This window comes from Pleurodeles waltl, chromosome 4_2, assembly GCF_031143425.1.
Source record: "Pleurodeles waltl isolate 20211129_DDA chromosome 4_2, aPleWal1.hap1.20221129, whole genome shotgun sequence".
Taxonomy (NCBI): domain Eukaryota; kingdom Metazoa; phylum Chordata; class Amphibia; order Caudata; family Salamandridae; genus Pleurodeles; species Pleurodeles waltl.
In genome coordinates, this window is record NC_090443.1 from 70,178,242 (window position 1) to 70,202,179 (window position 23,938).

The 23,938-nt window shown below is 44.5% G+C and overlaps 1 protein-coding gene across 3 annotated transcripts in view; it reads right to left on the minus strand.

Moving 5' to 3' along the window:
- Positions 1 to 23,938, minus strand: part of RBMS2 (RNA binding motif single stranded interacting protein 2) — a 229,197-nt gene that overhangs the window by 12,279 nt on the left and 192,980 nt on the right. For 2 of the 3 annotated variants that reach the window (XM_069230691.1, XM_069230690.1), the window contains exons 9-12: positions 19,688 to 19,781; positions 18,372 to 18,422; positions 18,099 to 18,209; positions 10,223 to 10,288 (exon numbers count right to left, since the gene is read on the minus strand). In XM_069230691.1, the coding sequence (XP_069086792.1) occupies positions 10,223 to 10,288; positions 18,099 to 18,209; positions 18,372 to 18,422; positions 19,688 to 19,781 (322 nt within the window). The remainder of the gene's footprint in view (positions 1 to 10,222; positions 10,289 to 18,098; positions 18,210 to 18,371; positions 18,423 to 19,687; positions 19,782 to 23,938) is intronic. The other variant, XM_069230692.1, reaches the window with a different exon arrangement.

Consider the following 23,938-nt stretch of genomic DNA (forward strand, 5'->3'; position numbering starts at 1 on the left):
GTGAATGTGTGAGGCGTAGACCATGTGGCTGCCTTACATATTTCTTGCATTGGGATGTTTCCTAGAAAGGCCATGGTAGCACCTTTCTTTCTGGTTGAGTGTGCCCTTGGTGTAATGGGCAGCTGTCGTTTAGCTTTAAGGTAGCAGATTTGGATGCATTTAACTATCCATCTGGCTATACCTTGTTTTGAAATTGGGTTTCCTGCGTGAGGTTTTTGAAATGCAATAAAGAGTTGTTTAGTCTTTCTGATGTTTTTTGTTCTGTCAATGTAATACATCAATGCTCTTTTGACATCTAATGTATGTAGTGCCCTTTCAGCTACGGTATCTGGCTGTGGAAAGAACACTGGAAGTTCCACTGTTTGATTTAGATGGAACGGTGAAATAACCTTTGGCAAAAATTTAGGATTGGTCCTTAGGACGACTTTATTTTGTGTAGTTGTATAAAAGGTTCTTGTATAGTAAACGCCTGAATCTCGCTTACTCTTCTCAGGGAAGTAATGGCGATGAGAAATGCCCCCTTCCAGGTTAGGAACTGTATGTCGCAGGAGTGCATGGGTTCAAAAGGTGGACCCATAAGTCTAGTTAGGACAACATTTAGGTTCCATGAAGGAATAGGTGGTGTTCTTGGTGGTATAATTCTCCTAAGGCCCTCCATGAATGCTTTAATGACTGGTATTTTATATAGGGAAGTTGAATAGGTAGTCTGCAGGTATGCAGATATTGCTGCAAGGTGAATCTTAATGGAAGAGAAAGCTAGGTTAGATTTTTGTAAGTGAAGCAAGTAACCCACTACATGTTCTGGAGTTGTGTGTAATGGTTGTATTTGATTAATATGGCAGTAGCAAACAAACCTCTTCCATTTACTTGCATAGCAGTGCCTGGTGGATGGCCTTCTTGCTTGTTTTATGACTTCCATACATTCTTGGGTAAGTTGTAAGTGCCCGAATTCTAGGATTTCAGGAGCCAGATTGCTAGATTCAGCGATGCTGGATCTGGGTGTCTGATCTTTTGGTTGTGCTGTGTCAACAGATCTGGCCTGTTGGGCAATTTGATGCAGGGTACCACTGATAGGTCTAGCAGCGTTGTGTACCAGGGTTGCCTTGCCCAAGTTGGTGCTATCAATATGAGTTTGAGTTTGCTTTGACTGAGTTTGTTTACCAGGTAAGGAAGGAGAGGGAGAGGAGGAAAAGCGTAAGCAAATATCCCTGACCAGTTCATCCATAGGGCATTGCCTTGGGATTGTTTGTGTGGGTACCTGGATGCGAAGTTTTGGCATTTTGCGTTCTCCCTTGTTGCAAACAAGTCTATCTGAGGTGTTCCCCAGAGTTTGAAATAAGTGTTCAGAATTTGGGGGTGAATTTCCCATTCGTGGACCTGTTGGTGATCTCGAGAGAGATTGTCTGCGAGTTGATTTTGTATCCCTGGTATAAACTGTGCAATTAGGCGAATTTGGTTGTGAATTGCCCAATGCCAAATTTTTTGTGCTAGCAGGCTTAACTGCGTGGAGTGCGTCCCTCCCTGCTTGTTTAGATAATACATTGTTGTCATGTTGTCTGTTTTGACGAGAATGTATTTGTGAACTATTATTGGTTGGAAAGCTTTTAGTGCTTGAAAAACTGCTAGAAGTTCTAGGTGATTGATATGCAGTTTTGTTTGATGTACGTTCCATTGTCCTTGTATGCTGTGTTGACCGAGGTGTGCTCCCCACCCTGTCATGGAAGCATCTGTTGTTATTACGTATTGTGGCACTGGGTCTTGGAAAGGCCGCCCTTTGTTTAAATTTATGTTGTTCCACCACAGAAGCGAGAGGTAAGTTTGGCGGTCTATTAACACCAGATCTAGAAGGTGACCCTGTGCTTGAGACCACTGTGATGCTAGGCATTGTTGTAAGGGCCTCATGTGCAGTCTTGCGTTTGGGACAATGGCTATGCATGATGACATCATGCCTAGGAGTTGTAATACCATCTTTGCCTGTATCTTTTGTGTTGGATACATGCGTTGAATGATGGTGTTGAAATTTTGAATTCTTTGTGGACTTGGAGTGGCTACTCCCTTTGATGTGTCTATTATGGCTCCCAGGTATTGTTGTACCTTGCGTGGCAGAATTTTGGATTTTGTGAAATTGACGGTGAACCCGAGTTTGAAGAGGGTTTGTATGATCTGATTTGTGTGATTTGAGCACTGTATGAACGAATGGGCCTTGATTAGCCAGTCGTCCAAATATGGGAACACATGTATTTGCTGCCTTCTTATGTGTGCAGCGACTACCGCTAGACATTTGGTAAAGACTCTTGGTGCGGTTGTTAATCCGAAAGGCAGTACCTTGAATTGGTAATGTATTCCTTTGAATACAAACCTTAGGTATTTCCTGTGCGATGGGTGTATTGGTATATGGAAATAAGCATCCTTGAGGTCTAAAGTTGCCATGTAGTCGTGTAGTTTTAGCAATGGCAATACTTCTTGTAGTGTGACCATGTGGAAGTGGTCTGATTTGATGAAAGTGTTCACTACTCTGAGGTCTAGGATTGGTCTGAGCGTTTCGTCCTTCTTTGGTATCAGAAAGTACAGTGAGTAAACTCCTGTGTTTATTTGTGTGTCTGGCACTAATTCGATTGCATTCTTTTGCAATAGTGCCTGCACTTCTATCTCCAGGAGATTGGAATGGTGTGTTGTTAAATTTTGTGCTTTTGGTGGTATGTTTGGAGGGAATTGTAGAAATTCTATGCAATAACCATGTTGGATAATTGCTAGAACCCAAGTGTCTGTAGTGATTTCCTCCCATGCTTTGTAATAATGACCTATTCTTCCCCCCACTGGTGTTGTGTGGAGGGGGTGAGTGACATGTGAGTCATTGTTTAGTAGTAGGGGTTTTGGGGCTTTGAAATCTTCCTCTATTTCTAGGGAATTGCCCTCCTCTATATTGTCCCCGAAAACCTCCTCTATACTGTCCCTGGTAAGTGGACGGTGTTGCTTGTGAGGTGCTGGCTTGTGTGCTTTGACCCCGAAACCCCCCTCGAAAGGGCGTTTTACGGAATGTGCTGTAATTCCCTCTGCTCTGCGGGGAGTAGAGTGCGCCCATGGCTTTGGCAGTGTCCGTATCTTTTTTGAGTTTCTCAATCGCTGTGTCCACTTCTGGACCGAACAGTTCTTTTTCATTAAAAGGCATATTGAGAACTGCTTGTTGAATCTCTGGTTTAAATCCAGACGTTCGGAGCCATGCATGCCGTCTGATAGTTACAGATGTATTAATTGTCCGTGCAGCTGTATCTGCAGCGTCCATGGAGGAACGTATCTGGTTGTTGGAGATGGTCTGTCCCTCCTCAACCACTTGTTTCGCCCTATTTTGGAAGTCCTTGGGCAGATGTTGAATGAGATGTTGCATCTCGTCCCAGTGGGCTCTGTCATAGCGCGCAAGTAGTGCCTGGGAGTTCGCGATGCGCCACTGGTTTGCAGCTTGTGCTGCGACTCTTTTACCAGCTGCATCAAACTTGCGGCTTTCTTTATCTGGGGGTGGTGCATCTCCAGATGTGTGAGAGTTGGCCCTTTTCCTAGCTGCTCCTACAACAACAGAGTCTGGTGGCAGCTGTGTAGTGATGAAAACCGGGTCCGTAGGAGGCGGCTTATACTTCTTTTCCACCCTTGGTGTGATTGCCCTACTTTTGACCGGCTCCTTAAATATGTCTTTTGCGTGCCGGAGCATACCAGGGAGCATAGGCAGGCTTTGGTAGGAGCTGTGGGTGGAGGAGAGTGTGTTGAACAAGAAATCATCCTCGACCTGTTCTGAGTGGAGGCTTACGTTATGAAATTGTGCTGCTCTAGCCACCACCTGAGAGTACGCGGTGCTGTCTTCTGGTGGAGATGGCTTTGTAGGGTAGGCCTCCGGGCTGTTATCTGACACTGGGGCGTCGTATAGGTCCCATGCGTCCTGATCTTGGTCACCCTGGCTCATGGTGGTGTGAGCTGGGGAGTGAGATGGAGTTTGTGCTGGTGAAACGTTAATCACGGGCGGAGGAGAGGGTGGTGGTGTAATTCTTTTAACCACTTTTGGTTGTGGTGCTTGCTCCGTCTGGAACTCCAATCTTCTCTTTCTCCTAATGGGGGGAAGGGTGCTTATTTTTCCTGTCCCCTGCTGAATGAAGATACGCTTTTGCGTATGGTCCACATCAGTTGCTTGTAGCTCTTCCTCAAACCTATGCTTTTGCATTTGGGAGGTTAGCGAGTGCTCTTCTGTATAAGAGCCTGAAGCTGGGTCGCTTGCAGTTTGTTTCGGCGTCGAAACTTTGTCTGCGTGTTTTTTCGGCTCCGAGGTGACTTTTTTCCTTTTCGGGGCCGAAACCTCTCGGCGTCGATCTGTTTCGGTGCCGCTGTCTCGGCGTCGAGCCGTGTCCACACCGGCATCTCGGTGTCGAGGCTTGTCTCCAGCACTTTCTCGGTCCCGAGAAGGCTGCGTGCCGGTGTCTCGACCGGAGTCGGACGATCTCGGCACTGTTTTGGCCTTTTTCGGTGCCGACGGTCGGTCACCGAATTTATGGGTGGAGCCATGGCCTGGTGGCAGTGGCGTCCCCTGGGCCTTGTAAATGTTTCTTTGTGTGGTTTTCGACGTCTTACTCACGGTTTGTGTGTCGTCGAATCCTTCGGAGTCTGAGTCTTGGAACGAGAAGGTACCTTCTTCTTCCTGTTCCTCGAACTCCCGTTGGGCTGTCGGTGCGGACGCCATTTGAAGTCTTCTGGCTCGACGGTCTCGGAGTGTTTTTCGGGACCGGAACGCACGACAGGCCTCGCAGGTGTCTTCGCTGTGCTCAGGTGACAGGCACAGGTTGCAGACCAAGTGTTGGTCTGTGTAGGGGTATTTATTGTGGCATTTGGGGCAGAAACGAAACGGGGTCCGTTCCATCGGCGTTCTTCAGCACGCGGTCGGGCCGACCAGGCCCCGACGGAGGATCGAAAAACTACCCCGAAGGGCACCGGAGCTCTTCGATCTTCGATGCGGTGTGAAATCTAAGTACGCCGATCCCGAACGCAACAATACCGACGAAAATCTTCCGAAATTAGCTAATTTTCCGTTCCGAAACTCGGAGCGACAGGAACACGTCCGAACCCGATGGCGGAAAAAAAACAATCGAAGATGGAGTCGACGCCCATGCGCAATGGAGACAAAAGGAGGAGTCACTCGGTCCCGTGACTCGAAAGACTTCTTCGAAGAAAAACAACTTGTAACACTCCGGCCCAACACCAGATGGCGAGCTATTGCAGAACATGCGTATCTACAGCGACAGATGCCATCGAACATTAAATTTCGCTCAGTCCCATTTTTATCCAGGGAGGTGGGAGGGAAAACATAATGCTACAGCTCTACAAGCTTCCAGCAGGTATTTTCTAGGTAAGTAAAAAATGTCAGTTTGTAGATTGTGCTGCTGTAAATCACATGCTCTGCATAGACTAAAAGCAGTGCTTTTCCCGTAAAGTGGTGGCTGGCGAACAATCAAGGCAGATTTTTTGAGTAAAGTTTTTAACTCGGTTTGGCCAGCCTGTGCAGATTGTCATGCACGAATGTCCACACAGTAGTATTTTTAAGTGTGTAGTATGGACCACCTCTCAACTTTACAGATGCCTGTGAGTGGTATGTTTCCCAAAAAAACAATGGTGGATCCCTTTAGCAAAAATGTGCTCCAGGCAAGTGTGAAGAGCGTATTTGGTTTTAGTATTTCATATCTGAATACCTTTAGCTATCTATCTTGCATGGCCCACCTTGGAGATTGGGTTTTCCAAGTGGGTTTTTGCACATGCAGGAAAGTGTTGTGTGGACTCAGATCTGGTTGATACCCAAAGAAAAGCCAGACTGGTCTTCCCTTTTTGAGTATGTTCCCTCAATGTCCTCAGGTCTGAAGAAGAGCGATTACCCAGGAGGGTCACCATGTTGCATTTTATAATACGGCCATCAATTTACTTGTCTGTATCTGATAGTCTTTTTGTTCTTGAGGGCCTGACAGACCGAATAGCTTGACTCCTTCCAAACAACGTTTGGAAACACAGTGTTTGGTGGTCCAATCATGGGAACGTACTGTTGCCCTTGGGTCAAAACTGTCATGGCGTGTTCTACTACCTACCTTCCTCCACCCCCCCACCCCAACGAGTCATTCTCTTACGACCTGGGTCCCAGTCAAAATCAAGTCAATATCACTTGAAGTGTTCTTTCAAAGCTAGAGAAGGTGATCCTTGTCACTGGAGTAAAAAATAAAATAGATTTTAGCTCGGTTGTCCCGGAGTTCAAAAAGCAAAGCCGAACCCAATGGTGGAAAAACAGCTATCTAATGTGGAGTCTTCATCCTGGTGCATTGTGGATTTCAGTGAGGGATCACGAGCTACCTTGAAACCAAAATTTATACTTTGAGGAAAAATAACTTGTAATGTCCACACTCAACACCTAGATTAAAGGAGTGTGCTAAGCATGTGATTTACAGCTACACATGCTACAGACAGTGCAGCTCCACCCACCCCAGCATGTATCTGTGTAGACTAGATTTTATTATGTCTTTGCTTCCTTTTTATGAGATACACATAGCTTATAACAAAGACCAACCCAGGATGCCCCCAGGACCTAGGTCTATTTGTAAGTGAAGCACTGGTCCCATGGGGCTCTTTTATGCGGAGACCATTAGGCACATATCAACGGTATCCTCAATAATGTCAATCCTTTCGTTCAATGGAATGAATACTTGGGACGGGCCTTCTTATTAAAGAGTTAATTATAGTATTGTAGAATCCCTGAATGCAGCGGCATGGACTGGAAAAGTGCATCCAGACCTCTTAGCAAGGGAGTAACGCCTTAGCTGCTTATTCAGTTTGTGAAATAAGTGGATTTTGACATGAATGACTGACACATATGCTAGACTGGTGAAACGCAATTGGAATAGCATACTGTAATGAACACATAAATGTATAGGATACAGATCAAGTTCAGGAGGTGGTGATTTCAATAGTAGGATGGTTTGTACTGATGAGACCCTGTAAATAACCTTAGGGTCGAAACATCAACATTAAGATCTCTTGGTCCACATGTTGGCAGTCATTTTAGGGAAGAATTGTCATTTGTAACAAGTTGTAATTGATTGCTAGGACCAGGGATTCTACAGTATGAGATTTGGTTTTACTTTGTACTTAGTCACTTTTGCACCTTGCTCATGCACTCTGCTGTCTGCACTACTGCTTCTTTATAAAATAAAACACGTTGTTATTATGCACCTACTTGATATGAAATAAAATACAATTAATTAACTAGAAGGCTCGTCTCTAGTATTCATTACATTTTTCAAAAGGATTGACATTATTGTGGATTCTGTGGATATGTGCATAATGGCCTCGGCATAAAAGAGGCCCACGGGACCAGTATATCATTAATAAGTAATCCCGTTCAAGAGATTTACTTTAGGAAACTGTAAATGATTCTTTCGTGGATAGTATCTATAGGTCTGCATTATCAGTTCAAGACAGAAAGATGGCTCAGCACGTAGAGCACTGCTGCTCCTAACTCATGAGACATACTGGCCAAGGGTTTCAATCCCGGAAAGACAACTCAGCCTTTCATCCTTCTGAAAGCAATTCATTGATTACAAATAAATGATGTAATAGCAACATGGTATTTTACACATCTGAAAAAAACCTGCTGATTTAAGTGCCATACAAAACAAATGTCGATTAATATAACAAGTGAGTGACTCTTTAAATACTCGTGTGAAATGGCAGGTGGTATTGTGGAAACAATCTCAGAACACCAGTGCTTTGTCACACCAGAGCTTCAGCTAACTTGTCAGGAAAGGAACACATGTCGAACGCCCTAATACCCATTGCTTAAAGTTTTGGGAATACACATCTCCGATGACAAAACAATGGAAGTCACCCTTGAGATGAAGTGCCAGAATCCTACAGGATTACTATGTACAAGTTTGAGAACAAAATGGAACTCCAAACCGCCAATCTCATTCAGTAGTGTCCAAGCCCGGCCAGGGGAGAGGTGGGAAGGGCTTCTTGAAGTGCTCAGTGGGGAAAGGCGCCAACATCAAGCTTAGGACTACCTCTAAGGCTCCAGGTCCCGTGGTAGCCATTGTTCCCTGCTTCCTAATTTTGGACTTTTTCTAGGGGTTTTCCTAGACTGAAAAATGCTTAGAACGGCTTAACTGAAATAGCAATGCTTCTCTGAGTGGATCTTGCTCAGTGTTACTTTATCTACTGGTGGTTTAGAGAGGGATAGTGAATGCAGCATCAGAGGCACTTCTAATCTAGGAAAATAAGATGAATGCTGTGAAACAAAAGACATTGTGACGGGAATATTGCAACACACTAGCTACAAATAGTGCACTATTCCTGTACCAAATGAAATGTTCCACTTTGCAAATATAGCATTCAATGGTATGAAACCCACAGACGTATTCCACAATAAACTGAAAATCTAGGCATATGCCTTAAATGTACTTCACTATGATTGAATATGCATTTTCCTGCATCACACCAACATACATCTTAGAGCCATTCAAATAAAGTTAGCTGCACCTACCATACCTTCACACAGACAACATTGTATCACAGCTACGTACCTGTCTAGACGTGCCTGGCAAGAACACAATCTGCTTAAGCTGAGCAATGAACAACCAACCATCTCAAGGAAACATGGCTAAATAATTTTCCACATCCATCAATACACATAACGCAATATAGAACTATTTGCCTGGATCATTATCCATTTACTTTCACAGCCACCATCACAAACCAATAGTAAACTAGACTTATCCCTGCTATACCAAAAAAAAACAATTGACAGATATGCCAGAACCCTACAGAAAGGCTAGCCAAATCAAGAACACACTGCGACAATGCCATAATAATGATAATAAGTGCTACACGGGTGTGTTCAACATAATTCCAATGCATTAGCCTAAGAATACTGCAGCATGGTTTGTAAAATGCAGGAATTTAGTAGAACAACATTACATTATGATGTGCTATACTTCAAAGTCCACGTGTTACCACCGAAATACATCTTTTCAGAGCCTCAAATGCACAGCACTACTATGAAAAAAATGACGTTTTGGGGAGGTACTTCTAGTTACCTTAGCAATGGTGCATTCCAATAGCAGTATTAGATAAACACTGCACTATAATTTGCCAAATTTCTACCAATGCCACAGAAACACTACGGCTCGTTTTACACTTTGGCGGAAAGGGAACTATTTTGCAATCACAATGGAAAAGCCTGCCCGCCAAGCCCCAGGCCACCTGTCTCATTTCATTATGGGCGGACCTTAACTTTTCCGTCGATGCAGCCACGTGGGCAAGCTTCCTCCCATGGAGTGACAGTAGGGGCCATCAGAGCAAGTACATTACACCACCCATACTTGTTACTGTGGGTCATGTAATGTACTTCTTTCCTCTGTGTTGCTGCGAGGAAAAACCTGGCAGTGAGGAACAGAAAAAGTACAATACTTGATTTTCAAAAACAAACTACTGCTTTATCAGTTTCTTAAAAAGAATTTGAAAAGGTTTGCTGAGTGACTGCCAGAATGGACAGCAGCCACCAGTCAGTCTGTTTGTACACTGAGAGGAACCTCTCTGGTGGCGGTTCCTTCCAGTGCACAGAGATGACTGGCAGTCATCCCTAAATCTGATAGATGCGAGTCCACCAGGATGGTGGAGATACTGTCATCTGCCACTCTGACTGAGGGAGTACCATCTAGCAAACTCACAGTCCACCCCTTCATGACATTACTCCATTAGGAAAACAGTTTTATACCGTGCCAAATCACAGTATTAGAGCAACACAGAGCTGGAGGATTCCCCGTGGCTGATAGACACCCGTAACTCTCTAGGGGGCACGGCAGGGGCGGGTCTTTTTATGTCCTTCCTATGGGCAGATGGGGAAAGCAGGTGAAATGATGCAAGCCAGTGACAAGTCGACTCAAATAAAACAGGAAGAGGGCGGGGTGGAGGCACACAGAATCAGCGTGGCTGCCATCACAGCTGTGCAGTATTCACTATACCCAAGTGCCACTGCATGTAGGAACGCCTGGGCGGAAAACATCACTTCCGGATGGCTTCAGAGTACCATTGTGCATGTCCAGGTGCAGGGTGTTGTAACTGGTGTGCCCGACGCCCACCAACACCATTCAAAACTCGCGTTTTGACCCCATGCAAAGATCAAATAGCAAGTTGTGTCCTGCCTCCTTACTTGGAAGCTGTGACTTCTCGCCAGCTGCCAGAAGTAGTTTCCCCGAGAGCCGTCGTGATCCCGCCCCTGAAATAAACAGGAAACGAGACATAAGGGCAGAAGGATATGTCCTAATACACACAGCCCATAATAACAAAACAGGCTAGGAGGGTGGAAGCGGGCACAACAACAGGCAGACATGGGACCACAGACAGAGGGAACTTTACTCGACCTTGAGGGGGGAGGTTAAGGAAGTCATCATTTCATGTTGCAGTAGCCAGTGTGTTCACAGTCTGTGCTTAGACGGTAAGAGCAGACATTTCCAACATAAAAACGTAGCTACGTGTCACCATTCATTGTATTCAGTCGGACATTTGTCCTTGGTGACAAAAATGTTTATTGCATATATCCACTGCCATTTGGACAATAATAGGTTAATCCTAAAAACTATGTATATTGTAAGCCTGTATTGTAAAGTCCTACAGAGGCACTAGACTAAAGGACAAATACAAAATACTTGCTTGTGAAGGTATTCTTGTGCCTTCCCTCACTGGAGTGTAGGCGATAACGGAGATAATGTTTTTATGATTTAGTGATTATGTGGGTAAAGTTTTAATACCACAGTAACTAATGTCAACTAAGAACTAAGCTGAGTAGAGTAAGTCAGACACACTGGCATAGCATTAGGATTAATAGAACTGTGGTATTTCCTAGTTTAGAAAGATGAATGTGATTAGTTAAAGTTTGCGAAAACAAAATGTTAGTGTAGACGACTACAAGAGTAGTTTATAGATGTGACTTAATTGCTTGAGATCAACGTTTCTGATAAAACTGAACTACATTACAACACAAGAAGGTCTGTGACACACACTGGTCTCAAATCTGGAATATTAGGTCTTTGCATTGGCTACAAACAAACAGGAAGGAAATGTGATCATTTTCTGCAAACAAATATGCAAGATTGTTGTTTAGGAATGGCCTCATTTAACTAGCAAGAAGAATGAGAGGTTATTTTATAATGAAATATGGATAGTAATGACAAGCAAAGAAGGAGGAAGTATCATATTTAAGATGCAACACACAGATATTGGGGACATGAATATGTGAAGGGTGAAGCATGAAAAGAACAAAGAAAATAATGAAAACGGTAATCAGATAATAGAGGCTGCAATAACATGAACATTGATTAATTTAAATTACAAAAAGCAGTGCTTTGCAGAAAAGAAAGTCTTTTTGGAGAACCTTATGAGAATAACAGAAACCATTATAATTAGTTTATTCCAAACATGATATAGATTAGTAAGAGCAGCAGAATGTAATAAACAAAATAAGTGTTAGCTAATTATTAGTGACATAACAGACTGAAATACAGATGTTGGGAGGTCACGGTATCAAGACCCTAAGCCAGACAATGATTGTAATGACAATCATTATGGACTTCATGAACAAGTTGCTTACCTTCGGAAACAAATTATCTGGCAGAGACATATTCTAGTTGCAGATTACTTACCTCAGAATTTCCCCCAAGCATCAGTCTGGATCCGGAGATTTTTCTCGAGCAGTACCCCTGCGCGCCGTCAGGTGGCGTCCGTCGACTCTGCATACATTGTAGGCATCGTGGTCGTCAGATGTGACGTTGCAGGTCATATATAGGCAGTACGCTGACATCAGTTTCTTTTCATGACTTTCCACGCCAAAAGCATAGAGCCATGAGGAACACTGACCTTGGCGTGCCAGAAGTAGGGCCCTTAAAGGGAAGTCCCTGTCCCTAGAAATCAGTTTGCAGAGCTGGGAGGATGGGTGGCTTGGTAAGGAATCTGCAACTAGAATATGTCTCTACCAGATAATTTTTTACCAAAGGTAAGTAACTTGTTCATCGGATAGAGACTTCTAGTTGCAGATTCCCTACCTTGGAATGGATACCCAAGCAATACCATCCCCGGATGAGGGTCTGTGAACAAAGATCATACTAGCAATTCCTGCAGGACCAAACGGGCAAAGTACCCGTCCCTTTGGACCTGACTGTCAAGGCAGTAGTGTTTGGTGAATGTGTGCAAAGAAGCCCACGCTGCTGCCTGACAGATGTCCTGGACTGCAACTCAAAGTGCTAACGCAGTGGTTGCAGCTGTTGTTCTGGTGGAATGAGCATGCAAACCCTTGTGGGGTTGCTTCTTTGCCAATGAGTACTACATTTTGATGCAGAGAACAACCCATCTAGAAATGGTTCTCTTCTGCACTGCCCGATCTTTCTTTGCACCCACATAACCAACAAAGAGTTGATAACCCACCGGAACTCTTTGGTACGATCAATATAGAACACCAGCGTTTTTTTTGGGTCCAGGCGGTGGAATCTCTCCTTAGATTGTTTTAGAAAATAAAAGTACATGGAAATTTCAGGTGATTTATTCAATTTTATTGTATTTAAAGTACTTGTATAGTTCTCACAGCAGTGAGAGGCTTTTCAACCAACAACCCCAGTGAAGGAGGAATCAGGACACTTCAGTGGGGATCTGTTTATGGTGATTTATAAACCAGACTAGTGGTGACTGCAATCCACTGGCTGCATGGATCAGGTGATTTTTCAAAGACTGTCCGACCTGAATATGGGATGGTTCCAGGAAGGGGACGACCAGATGACATGCATATCCAGGATTGGAGTGTTTGGGCTCAGAACTGTAAACCATTATTTTAAAATAAAACATTTTGGGGTTGACCTTCCCTGAGAAAAGATAATTGAATGGCGTCAAAATGTACCCACAAAACCCATCACATTCTTCAGACTGTTGTTTTAAATCTTATGTTTTTCAATGACATCCTCAGTCTTTGTGATAAATAACCGTTTAACCATCTTTATTCTTAAGCTTCAAGGAGGGACCAGTAAAATGTGTGTGAATTTATGAACTATTGTTACTTCTGAAGCTGGAACTAGTGGCAGTGGCCCAAAGAAGTAGGATGATTGCCCAGCTTCCCCCACATATAGCCTACAAATGCCAGGTTAGCATATAGGTTTTCCCTGTTCTTTCTCATGGTAACCACCACTTCCTTTCTCAGGACCTCCTGGCACTGAACATCCTCACCACTGAAGCTGTAGAACTTAGAAATTGGAACCAGCTTATTTCAAAACAAGGTCGTAAAGGGGTAGAAGGTAATGGCATTTAGCTCAAAAAGATGGAATAGCTCACAAAAATGGATAGGTAGAGAGAGAGAGAGAGAGAGAGAGCGATGCTCAGATGAGGAACAGGCTGGGAAAGAAAAAAAGACAAAGGCTGGAAAAAAGGGAAGCTGTCCAATGTCCTTAAGACTATGATTTAGAATCTATTAGTTAGCTCCACCCTCCTGAACAGCGCCTGTCAAAACTGTTACTGCCCCCCCCCCCTCAGATTGTCAATCGTGACTGTATCCTCCTACGCTATCAGATTAGATGTTTCGGTATGGCCAGAAATCTATGAACTTGCAAATGCAACCCAGAAAGAAGGCCCTGCTGAGCAGGTGTGGGCTGTACTACATTGCCTTCTCTTGAGTGGGAATAAAGCCATTTTCGAGTTGAGTTGGAAAGCAGTGTGATCCTTAAATTTAGGGAGACCCCCAGCTCATTAAGATCCTAGCAAAAAAGGTCTTCAAGCATTAGGGCAAGAAGGATCAGGTCTCTTTTGAGACTGAACAATTTGGAGAAATGTGCTGCCCAGCCCTCCTGCAGTACCTTTAAAGAAACTAAACTAGACATAGGTGTTGAGAAGCGGGCTTCCCCACAGCATTGGACAGAAGGAGCAAGAGTCCAAGTATCAAGGTAACAAGAGTTCCTGGAAGTGTAGCCAGAATCCTGATAAAATGGCTCTGATAGTCCACAGCAGAAGCTTAAGGGGAATGGGTTCTATAGAAAGGGCCACAAAAAATGGAATGGAGTTAAGAAAAATTCTAGTTTCAAGACAAGAATTCTTCTTCAAATGTGGCAAGGAAGGCACTACAAGAAGGACCGCACGTGAAGGACCGTGTGTCCTGCCGATTGTAGCAAGCTTACTCTCCACATCTGAAGACACCAAGGAAGGTTCAGTTAAGCTGTCTTTAGTGCCCATCTGAAAGGGATGCCCACAAACCATGAAGCATGTACACCCTCATTTTATGCTGTGAGGCCTTTTCTTGTGATCTAGCATGGTTAGAGGCTGCTGAGTAATTATAGTACCAAGTACTGCCAACCTCCTAATGTTGTTCTGCGGTCACACTCCAGATGCACTAAAACTGAATGACCAAGTACTCTTTTCAGCACTTGACTCTCAAACTATAGTATGTTCCAAAACACAAGGCTTGCGCATGGAGGTTATGTGGATTAGAAACTAAGAAATAGTGTGGCGCATCACAACAGTGATATTCTCAATTCCTAAATAGTTATTAACTTTGTAAAAGAATAGGACTTTTATTTACAAACAAGCACATTTTCAACATAAAAACTAAGTTAAGCAGTGAAATCTGAACCCTTCGGGTCCAAAGAATCAACCTAAACACCATTATAGCTCCTTTGCTCCTTGGTGCCAGATGCCTTTCTTTAATTTAACAATGAGCTCTAAGGACATTGTTATCCGGTGGAGGATGGTTGTGCTTTACTTGGATCTATTTGGAAGCACTAGTACTCATGGTACACCATACTCTTTAATAAAGTTACAGCAAAGAAATAAGTTGCATTCTTGTTCGTTACTGAGTGCAGTGACCAGAGTCCTTTGTCTTCATGATGTCTGTGGCATGCCTGGAAGGCCTCACAAGAAAAGGACAGGGTGGTAGTGTCTGTGTGTGTGTGCCAAAGACAGAGAGAGCAAGAGGTTTCCCATTTGGACCTGGACGGAAGTGATGGGATCCACTGGACTCTATGGGTGCGCGCTGCACAAGGTGATGGATTCCAGGCTTTGCTGGAGAAGATGCATGCAGGTCGTATTGAATGATTGCATCGTCAGTTCAGTTGATGTGCTATTTGCCAGTAACTGTGATGAGGTTTTTGAAGGTCAAAAATTGTATTTACCGCCAGAAACATTTCAATGAGATCAGAGATTTGAAGTTAGAGTTCAGGTAATTAGTTGTGGGCAATACAGGTTTCGAAAACAAAGTATCAGACCCCCGGACGTTTTTAAACACCCTTGGAAAGAGCGACTTACAGGAGGTAGGAAAATGCAGAACTCTATACAGCAGGTCTTTACAGTAGGAGAAATGGGAATGTGTAGAATGGCGTAGGAGAACATTGGGTGAGCAGTGATTTGCATTCTGGAGCAGAATAGTCTACAATGCAATTCGAAGGTGGTGAGATTTTATGACTGATAATCACTTCTTCTCTAGTCTCATTTGTGGTGTGATTTCCTATTAGGATTTCGTTGCCCGTGGGGATGGATCCAAGCAGGACGTTCACAGAGTCACTGCTCAGCTATTTTTCAGTATTAAACAGCAGGTCGAGTGTAAAGTCTGAGATCAGACAAAGATGCAAGCGTGATGTTTGTTCATTATAAGGACACATGACAGCCTGTGAGAGGACCGTGGTAAGAGGGGGCTTGTGATAGGTCATTTGATGGGTTCCATTGAAAGGGGAGCCGGAGTGGGGTAACTCTGAGAGAAAGCGGACTCAATAAAGATTTCAGGGGATTGTGAGGAGGGAAGGAAGTAGATGGGGGTGAAGGTGTGCTAGATCACTCACTGCTGTACGTGTTTGAGGAGAACCGTAGTGGTGCAGTGTTGCGCCCTGGAGGATGAAAAACTGCAGAATTGAAAACAGGTGAAGTTAAGGGATAGGACAGGAATGAGGGGGAACTGAAAGCTGGTTGCAAGTAGGCGACAAAGAGGAGAGAAATTTGTCAAGGGGTCCACAGATTGCAGATGTGTCGGTGGGAGTAAATTGTAGGGCTTGAGCAACGCTTTAAAAGTGAGAGAAGTGATTAAAGTGTGGATGTGAGAAGGATAGGTAGAGGGTGAGGGCGACGGAATGAGAGAAGGGTTGAATAGCCAAAGGAGGAAGACAGTACAAAAATGCGCATGTGCGGTAGATGTAAGCGCATGGCATATCACGAAATTACTGCACTACGCACTGTGCATTTTAACGCGTCTTTCACTGCAATCCTAAATCTACAATTTTAAAGTATGGAAAATCTGCCACATTGTGCCAGCCACACATCGTTACCAATGACATGCGCATTATTGCACGGCAAACCTCAAAGCATTACAACAGGAACATATTATTGGATTATGACTGTGCCAAACCCACATGTTACAACAGGAATAGGATTACTGCATGGAAATGTGCAAACCCGCTACTTTACTAGTGCAATAACACTGCACTGCACTGTTACAAACCCACAGCATTTCTACAGGAATAAGACTAATGCACTGTGTAGTGCTCCAGAGCATTAATATAGAAATAGGAATACTGCACTGTATTATATCAAATCCAAACAGTTATCATACAAAACAGTAATACCTCATACACATCTTTATCATAAAATATTATAGTAGAATGAATGATGCAGCCCAGCACGATTCCATCCATGCCAACATTTGGTAACAGAAAAGATGGAGATTTGGAAATAAATTCATAGGCAATTTAGTTTCCTCATTAACTTGTATTGAAGTGGAAGAGTTTTATGTGGAGCAAACTTGCTTAAAAAATTCACGATTCTCCCATCTAAACTGTGAGTTTGGATCTATATCTAGTTTAGAAACCCCTCAAATTCATCCCATTTATAATTCGTTTTCCAGCTTAACCCTAACGTCATCACTTGAGGTAAGTGAAATTATTTACAACAAAATCGTACAAGCACGATCATGCCCCCGGTGTACATTCCCCCAACCCAAACCTTCCTTGATCGCTGTGGAGGACCCAGATTATATCTCAGTGGCTCTGTATCAGACCCTTATGTTTCCTCCAGTGTCCCTGGGACGGGACAGCTGGCTTCAAGTGGCCCTCTGAGGCCGAAGCACTGCATCCTGTGACTCACTAGCTGCTCATCTCCTGGTGCAGAGCTGCCTTCTCTTCGCTTGTGTGACAACTGCTGCACGACTTCTCCCTTTCGGAATGGGAGGTCTGGCTGCCTCCGAATGTCTTAGCGGTAGGTTACAGTAGCTGGACCAGTACATTTGATATATTTTGGAATGGCATGTACGCCCTCACCAGGCTAGGCTATCTCCTATGCTGCTTTCTTCATCGCTGTTGATTGATGTGTGGTCATTAATAGATCATGCATCGCGTCACTGTATTCGCAGAAGGCATTTGTCCTTGTGCATTCTTGGGTTGATATGCCATAATGTGACAGAGTAGAGCTTAGTGAGGCAATGGAGAGTTTTTAGTTTGGGGAAGGAATGTTTGACTCGTCTTCGGGCATTCCATCCCTCACTGACCTGCCAGGAATACTACCAGTTTCCCAACAGTCAGTCCATGCCATTTGTCTGTGCTTTACCATGACTTGTGTTGTAGTGATCCGTGTGTGACTGAAGGGTGAGATCAGCGCGAGGCATGGTGCCAAGTGGGTCTACTCACTTGCTCAAGGACTGTAAGAGTGCCATCCGGTGCACAGCTCTGTGCGGCATGTTGTGCATGATAGACTGCAAGTGTGACTGGTCGTGATGCATGTGTGGCTTGTGTTGCACACCACCTGGCGTGAATGTTGGTGCCTCAGTATTATCATGACCTAAAACCATGCTAAGTGTCGGCTACACGCCCATGCACGAGTTTGCGACAGACCAGCCTGAACGTCCCTGTACATTTTAAACAAACAGGGATCTGGTGTAGACGTGTGATTGGGTGGGCGCAACACCCAGACCTTTGTGCGTCTATCCACAGCCCTGTCTAATTACTTCTGATGTCTAAGGGATGCTCATTCCTTTTTCATAGCATCCCTATTTCTGCTTCAGAGAGAGCAAGAAAACTTACCGTGCCAGTGCTGCCGAGCGATAAATGGCCAAGCTGCTGGGTCAGGGGTCCCATCATCGAGGTGGGCTGGATGGAGATGGTGTGGTCCATGGTGGGTGTTAGGACTGCCCCCTGCAAGTCAGAAGAGACAAAAGTGCCAATGAGTGAGATAGTGTGAGGTGTCTGATAGCTCTACAAGCTTACAGAATGGGTGGACTCTCCATACCACAGAGACGGAGGAGTTAGAGAGAAGGGCCACCAAGGGAAGCTGCAGGGTGGGAATCAAAGACTCACCGCAGGCTGCATGAGGTATGACTGGTGATGCATCCAAGATGGATTGTGAACCTAAACGGAGAGAAAAAGGGAGTCAGTTAGCAAGTTAATTACTCCTTCATCCATTCACATTGAAAAGGGAGAGACTGAGAGAGAATGAGATAAAGTGAAAGTGACAGTAGATTGGAAATAAGAGGAAGAGAGAGAAAATTTGTGTTTCGAGTGCACAAGAGACAGACTCAAAGTACTGACACGATCATAAAATCTCCGATACACACCAAACCTGAGTTTGGCACACAATGACTAAAACAGCATCCACAGACAAAAGAGTTAACTGAGACTGAAAAGAAACAGCACGTCTCAATTCTCAATATGACACAGAAAAGTGAGCAGACCAGATGCACGCCATCAACAGGTTGCACAAAGGGAAAAAAAGTACTATTAGCATTTTTCAAAATCCTCTAGACACCCTCTGGACAATAACAGCTACAGGAGAAACTGCTAAATAGAAAACAGACTAAGGGGGTCATTACAACCTTGGCGGCCAAGGTTGGACCGCCGGGCAGCCGCCAATGCGGCCGCACTCCCGCCGCAGCCATCAGGAGGTCCCCCGCGAGTCCCCCGCGACTCCCCTTTCCGCAAGCCTTTTCATGGTGGTTCAAACCGCCATGAAAAGGCTGGCGGGAGGTGGACTCGTAATCCCCTGGGCAGCGCTGCCCTGGCAGATTACTCCCGCCGGGACAAAAGTGGCGGGAAACCGCTGGTCCCGGCGGTGCGACCGCGGCGCTTCCGCCGCGGTCGTAATTCCCTGGATTTCACCGACAGCCTGTTGGTGGTGAAATCCGTCGAAACAACCCTGGCGGTCAAAGACCGCCAGGGTTGTAATGACCCCCTAAGTATGTAATGAGGCACGATAATGTATGTAAAGCTGGAAAGCAGCACCCACAGATTGCCCTGAGCAGTGCTGGAAGTCTTCATCCTGGTACTCTGCTCAATACAAGTCATGGTCCGAGGGGCGTATCACATTCACACAAATATCATGATCACCTAAGCCCGAATAACAACAGAGAAAGCATGATGGTGAAAACAAACCAGGTCTTGCCAGTGATGTATTTGCCATTAAGGTTAGAGTGTTGCTTCGTTAAGATCTGTCAAGAATCTGAGATCTGGTGCATGGGTGTTGCTTGACATTTGTTATGTTATGTTTGTGTTTTTTGCTCGCTAATTACGTGGCCTGTAATCGCCTTGGCACACTCCCTGTCTGTGGTTGTGAGTTTGCCTGTGTGTTGGAGAGCTCCCTGAATAGTTCACTGGCCAAACAGCAGAGGACCCCTTACCTGGTAGGAAGACACCGGGGAAGGAAGGTAGGGTGAGAGTGCTGTCTGTGCAATCATTCGGTTTGGGGTGAGGTTGTACGGGGATCCATAGAACCTGCAAGACAGATAGTCACACTCAGTATTTACAAAAATAATGTTGACAGACTATTTGGACAAACTGTCCACTCTTTGCCCATATAGTCCCTCATTTGTCTCCAGAAAGCCACAATGTTTTTCAAGTGTCCATTTTACTTAAATCATCACAAGACTGCCTTAATTCTTCAGTACGTATGCGTGTACATTCATAGCATGTGTATTATTTACAGCAAATGACCTGTTATAGATTCCCATACAGTATATTATAATCTCATGGTCAGATCTGGAATAATAAGTAAACATACGGCTGGTCACTTGAGAAGTCTGTAATGGGATGTTGGTGTGACGTTGAACGTACGCCCACAATATCCCCCGCCTCTGCAACATCTCAAGATTATTTTACACCAAATCTTTATTTGATTATTATTTATGCTCGGTAATCTCTTCATCCACGGATGGATTGCATGTGAATCAATGCAAGATATGAAGAAGCAACACTAGCACAAGTAAGGAACCTGTGTGTCTTTACGATGTGAATCTTTTACAGATGAATATGAGGTGTCACATTACCAACTACTATCTGCCTTAGGGAGGCAGTGGGCTACATGTTAAAGCTGCTGCCCCCTTTGCTAGTTGTTAGGAGTCTGAGTATAGAGCTCCATGGCTAGTCAACAAAAGTACTGTGTCATCAACGTAGTCTGTCTGCTATTTCTTAACTTTTTTTTATCTTACTTGCTTACTTTATATTGAATTGAGCTATTTATGTAATTGTTTTGGTACAAAGTTATTTGATAAGTGTTTGAGTAAACCGAGTAATAAACACATTGTTTTCCAGTCCAACGTCTTTCATTGACAAATGACATAATTGCTTGAAACATTCTACCGTACACCTTACTAATCCTGACTTTATGATGTTCAGCCTGGGCTCTGCCTGGCCAAAGACAAAAAGATGTGGTTCAGACTTCCTACATTCGCTTGTTCTAGCACCATACATCTTGATTACCTCCGAGCATCTAAGTCATTCAGTCTTCGTTTTGATGGAATTTGTAGATTCATTAAAAAAACTGGTACTTTGGGTGCTTTATTTGGACAGAATACTGCAATAACCTGTGGTGAAGACTTTGGATATGGTCTTAAAACCACTCCATGACTATAAAATACTGTGAATGTCTCCTTCAGCGCTTGGAAGGAGCCTTCTTAATGTTGTGATCTCCATCAGCATAGCACATCTTAACCACGGAATATCTCCTGCTAGATGTTTGTTTTTGAGAGTCCGCAAAGCCCTATTTTACCATATGTTAAAATCAAATCAGTGGGTAAAATTATCAAGACTACAGGGGTGAAAGACTGCTGCATAGATCAGTGCATGACCTGCCAATCTCATCCTCCTGTAGATGTTCAAATAGTCAATAAGTTTGTTTTGTTAAACGTCAAGGGACAAATCAGGCTGAAGGAAACGGTTGAAAATGAAGAAGTCTAATTCAGAAGGTATCAAAACTGAAGACTGGTAGTCTTTGTGTAGAAGTTACTTCCATTTTGGTAATTACTCATCTGGTAGAGATATATTCTAGTTGCAGATTTCTTACCTTTAAATTTCCCCCAGGCATCAGCTCAATCAGGGGAATTTTCTGAGCAGTACTCTTGCGCGCATTTAGGTGGCATCGATCGGCTCCGTGTTGGTCATCAGATATGAAGTTGCGGGCTCTATATAGGCGCCACCAAGGTGCGCTGACATCAGTTTCTTTTCACAACATTATACGCCAGAAGTGCAGAGCCATGAAGAACTACTAGTGCGTCAAAACTAAGGCCCGTAACATGGAGTCCCTGTCCCTAGAAATCAGTTCACAAAGTGGGGAGCATGGGTGGGTCTGTAAGGAAACTGCAATTAGAATATGTCCTTACCAGATAAGGTGTTACCAAAGGTAAGTAACTTGTTAATCTTTTAGAGACTTATTGTTGCAGATTCCTTACCTCTGAATAGATACCCAAGCAATACTATCCAGGGAGGTGGGTCTGCGAATCAATATCATACTAGAAAGTCCTACAGAACCTAACGGGTAAAGTACCTGTCCTTACAGACCTGACTGTCCAGGGAGCAGTATTTGGTAAACATGTGCAGAGATGCCCGTGTTGCTGCCTGACAGATGTCAAGGACTGGAACCCCATGTGCTAACATAGTGGTCGTGGCTGGAGCTCGTGTAGAATAGACATGCAAACCTTCAGGTGATTGCTTTTTAGCCAGTGCATAGGAGATCTTAAAGCAGAGTACGACCCATCTGGAGATGGTCCACTTCTTAACTGCCAGTCCTTTTTCTGCACCCATATAACCTACAAAGAGTTGATCATCCACCCGGAATACTTTTGTACAATCAAGGTAGAATGCCAACGCTCTTTTTGGGTCCAGGTGGCGGAGACTCTCCTCTTCCTTAGAAGGATGTGTGGCTGTGTAAAAAGTAGGCAAGTAGATGAACTGGCCTTCATGAAAGGGCGTAACCACTTTTGGCAGAAAAGAGGCCCTAGTGCGAAGCACTATTTTGTCAGGATAGATGGAATGGTAGGGCGGCTTAGATGACAACTGCAACTCACTCACTCTGCGGGCAGATCTAATGGCGACAGCAAAGGCTGTTTTCAAAGTGAGAAGCCTGAGAGGACAATTGTGGAGAGGCTGGAAAGGAGCAGACATCAGAAAGGTCAAAAACAAATTCAAACCCCATTGGGGCATAATGAATGGGCATGGAGGAAACTTGTGTGTAAGGCCCTTAGGAACCTATTTACAATAGGAGACTTAGAGAAAGTAGATCAGGCAACCTCCAAAAATCATAAATTGCATACAAATAACCATTGAGAGTGCCTATAGCAGAGCCATGCTGTGACAGAGAAAGTATAAACAACAGAACCTCAGGGAGAGGGGCAGAAAGGGGGTCAACAGACTTGTCTGTGCACCATGCCACAAATTTCTTCCATGGACAGGCCTATACCGTTTTGGTAAAGGGACGCCTGGCTGCCAAGATAATGTTACAAACTTCGAGCAGAAGGTCAAAAGCTGTTAAATGTCGCTGCTATGTCTCTACGCAAGAAGGTGGAAAGTGGACAGGTTTGGGTGCAGAACCCTCCCCTGCTGCTGCGACAGAAGATCCTCCTGAACGGACAATCTAATCAGAGGAACAATGGACATGCTCAACAGTTCGGGATACCAGACTCTACATACCCATTACGGAGCCACAAGGATTACTTGGGCTTAGTCGTTATTGATCTTCCTGAGAACTCGGGGCAGAAGTGGAATGGGTGGAAAAGCATTCAGTAGGCTTGAGTTCACTGGAGATGAAAAATGTCTCCGAGTGATTGCCACCTTGGAAACTCCAGCATGCAAAATTGCTGACATTGCGCATTCTCTGCAGAGATTAACAGATCTAACCAAGGCTCTCCCCACTTCTGAAAGAGACTTTGCCATTTATGATCTGCTAGACATTTTCAGCTGAGTTTGTCTGCTCTGGTGTTCTGAGAGTCCGACAGATGTTGAACCACCAGGGATATGCCCTGCTGTTCTAGCAACGTCCAGAGGGGCAGAGCCTCTTGACAAAGGGTCCATGACCTTACCCGACCTGCTTGTTGCAGTTCCACATGGCGGTGGTGTTGTCCATGAACATCTGCACCATCTTCCCCTTGACAGAGGCCTTCAATGCTAACCAGATCCCACAGAGCTCCAGCAGGTTGATGTGGAGTCTGACTTCTGCTGGAGACCCGATGCCTCTGATCTCCACCTCTACCAGGTGGCTGCCCCATCCCAGCAGTGATCCATCTGTCACTACTGTCAGATCTAGTTGGTGAAGGGAAAGAGATCTGCTTCTGACCCAGTGGGGGTTTGTTAATCACCATTGCAGATACTGTGCAGTTCCCTCCGAGATCTGGACCTTGTCGGAGAGATTCCCCTGATGCTACACCCACTGGAACTTCAGGTTCCATTGCAGAGCCTGCATATGCCATCTGATACATGTCACTAGCAGGATGTAGGAGGCCATGCAGCCCATCAGTCTCAGAGTCACTCTCACTGAAATCCAGGATAAAGGCTTAAACATCGGCATTGTAGCATGAATATCCTGGGCTTGCCACGCTGGAGGATAAGCACTGTGCCCAGAATTGCTCAGATTAAAGAGAACATCTGAGAGGGAGTCAGGT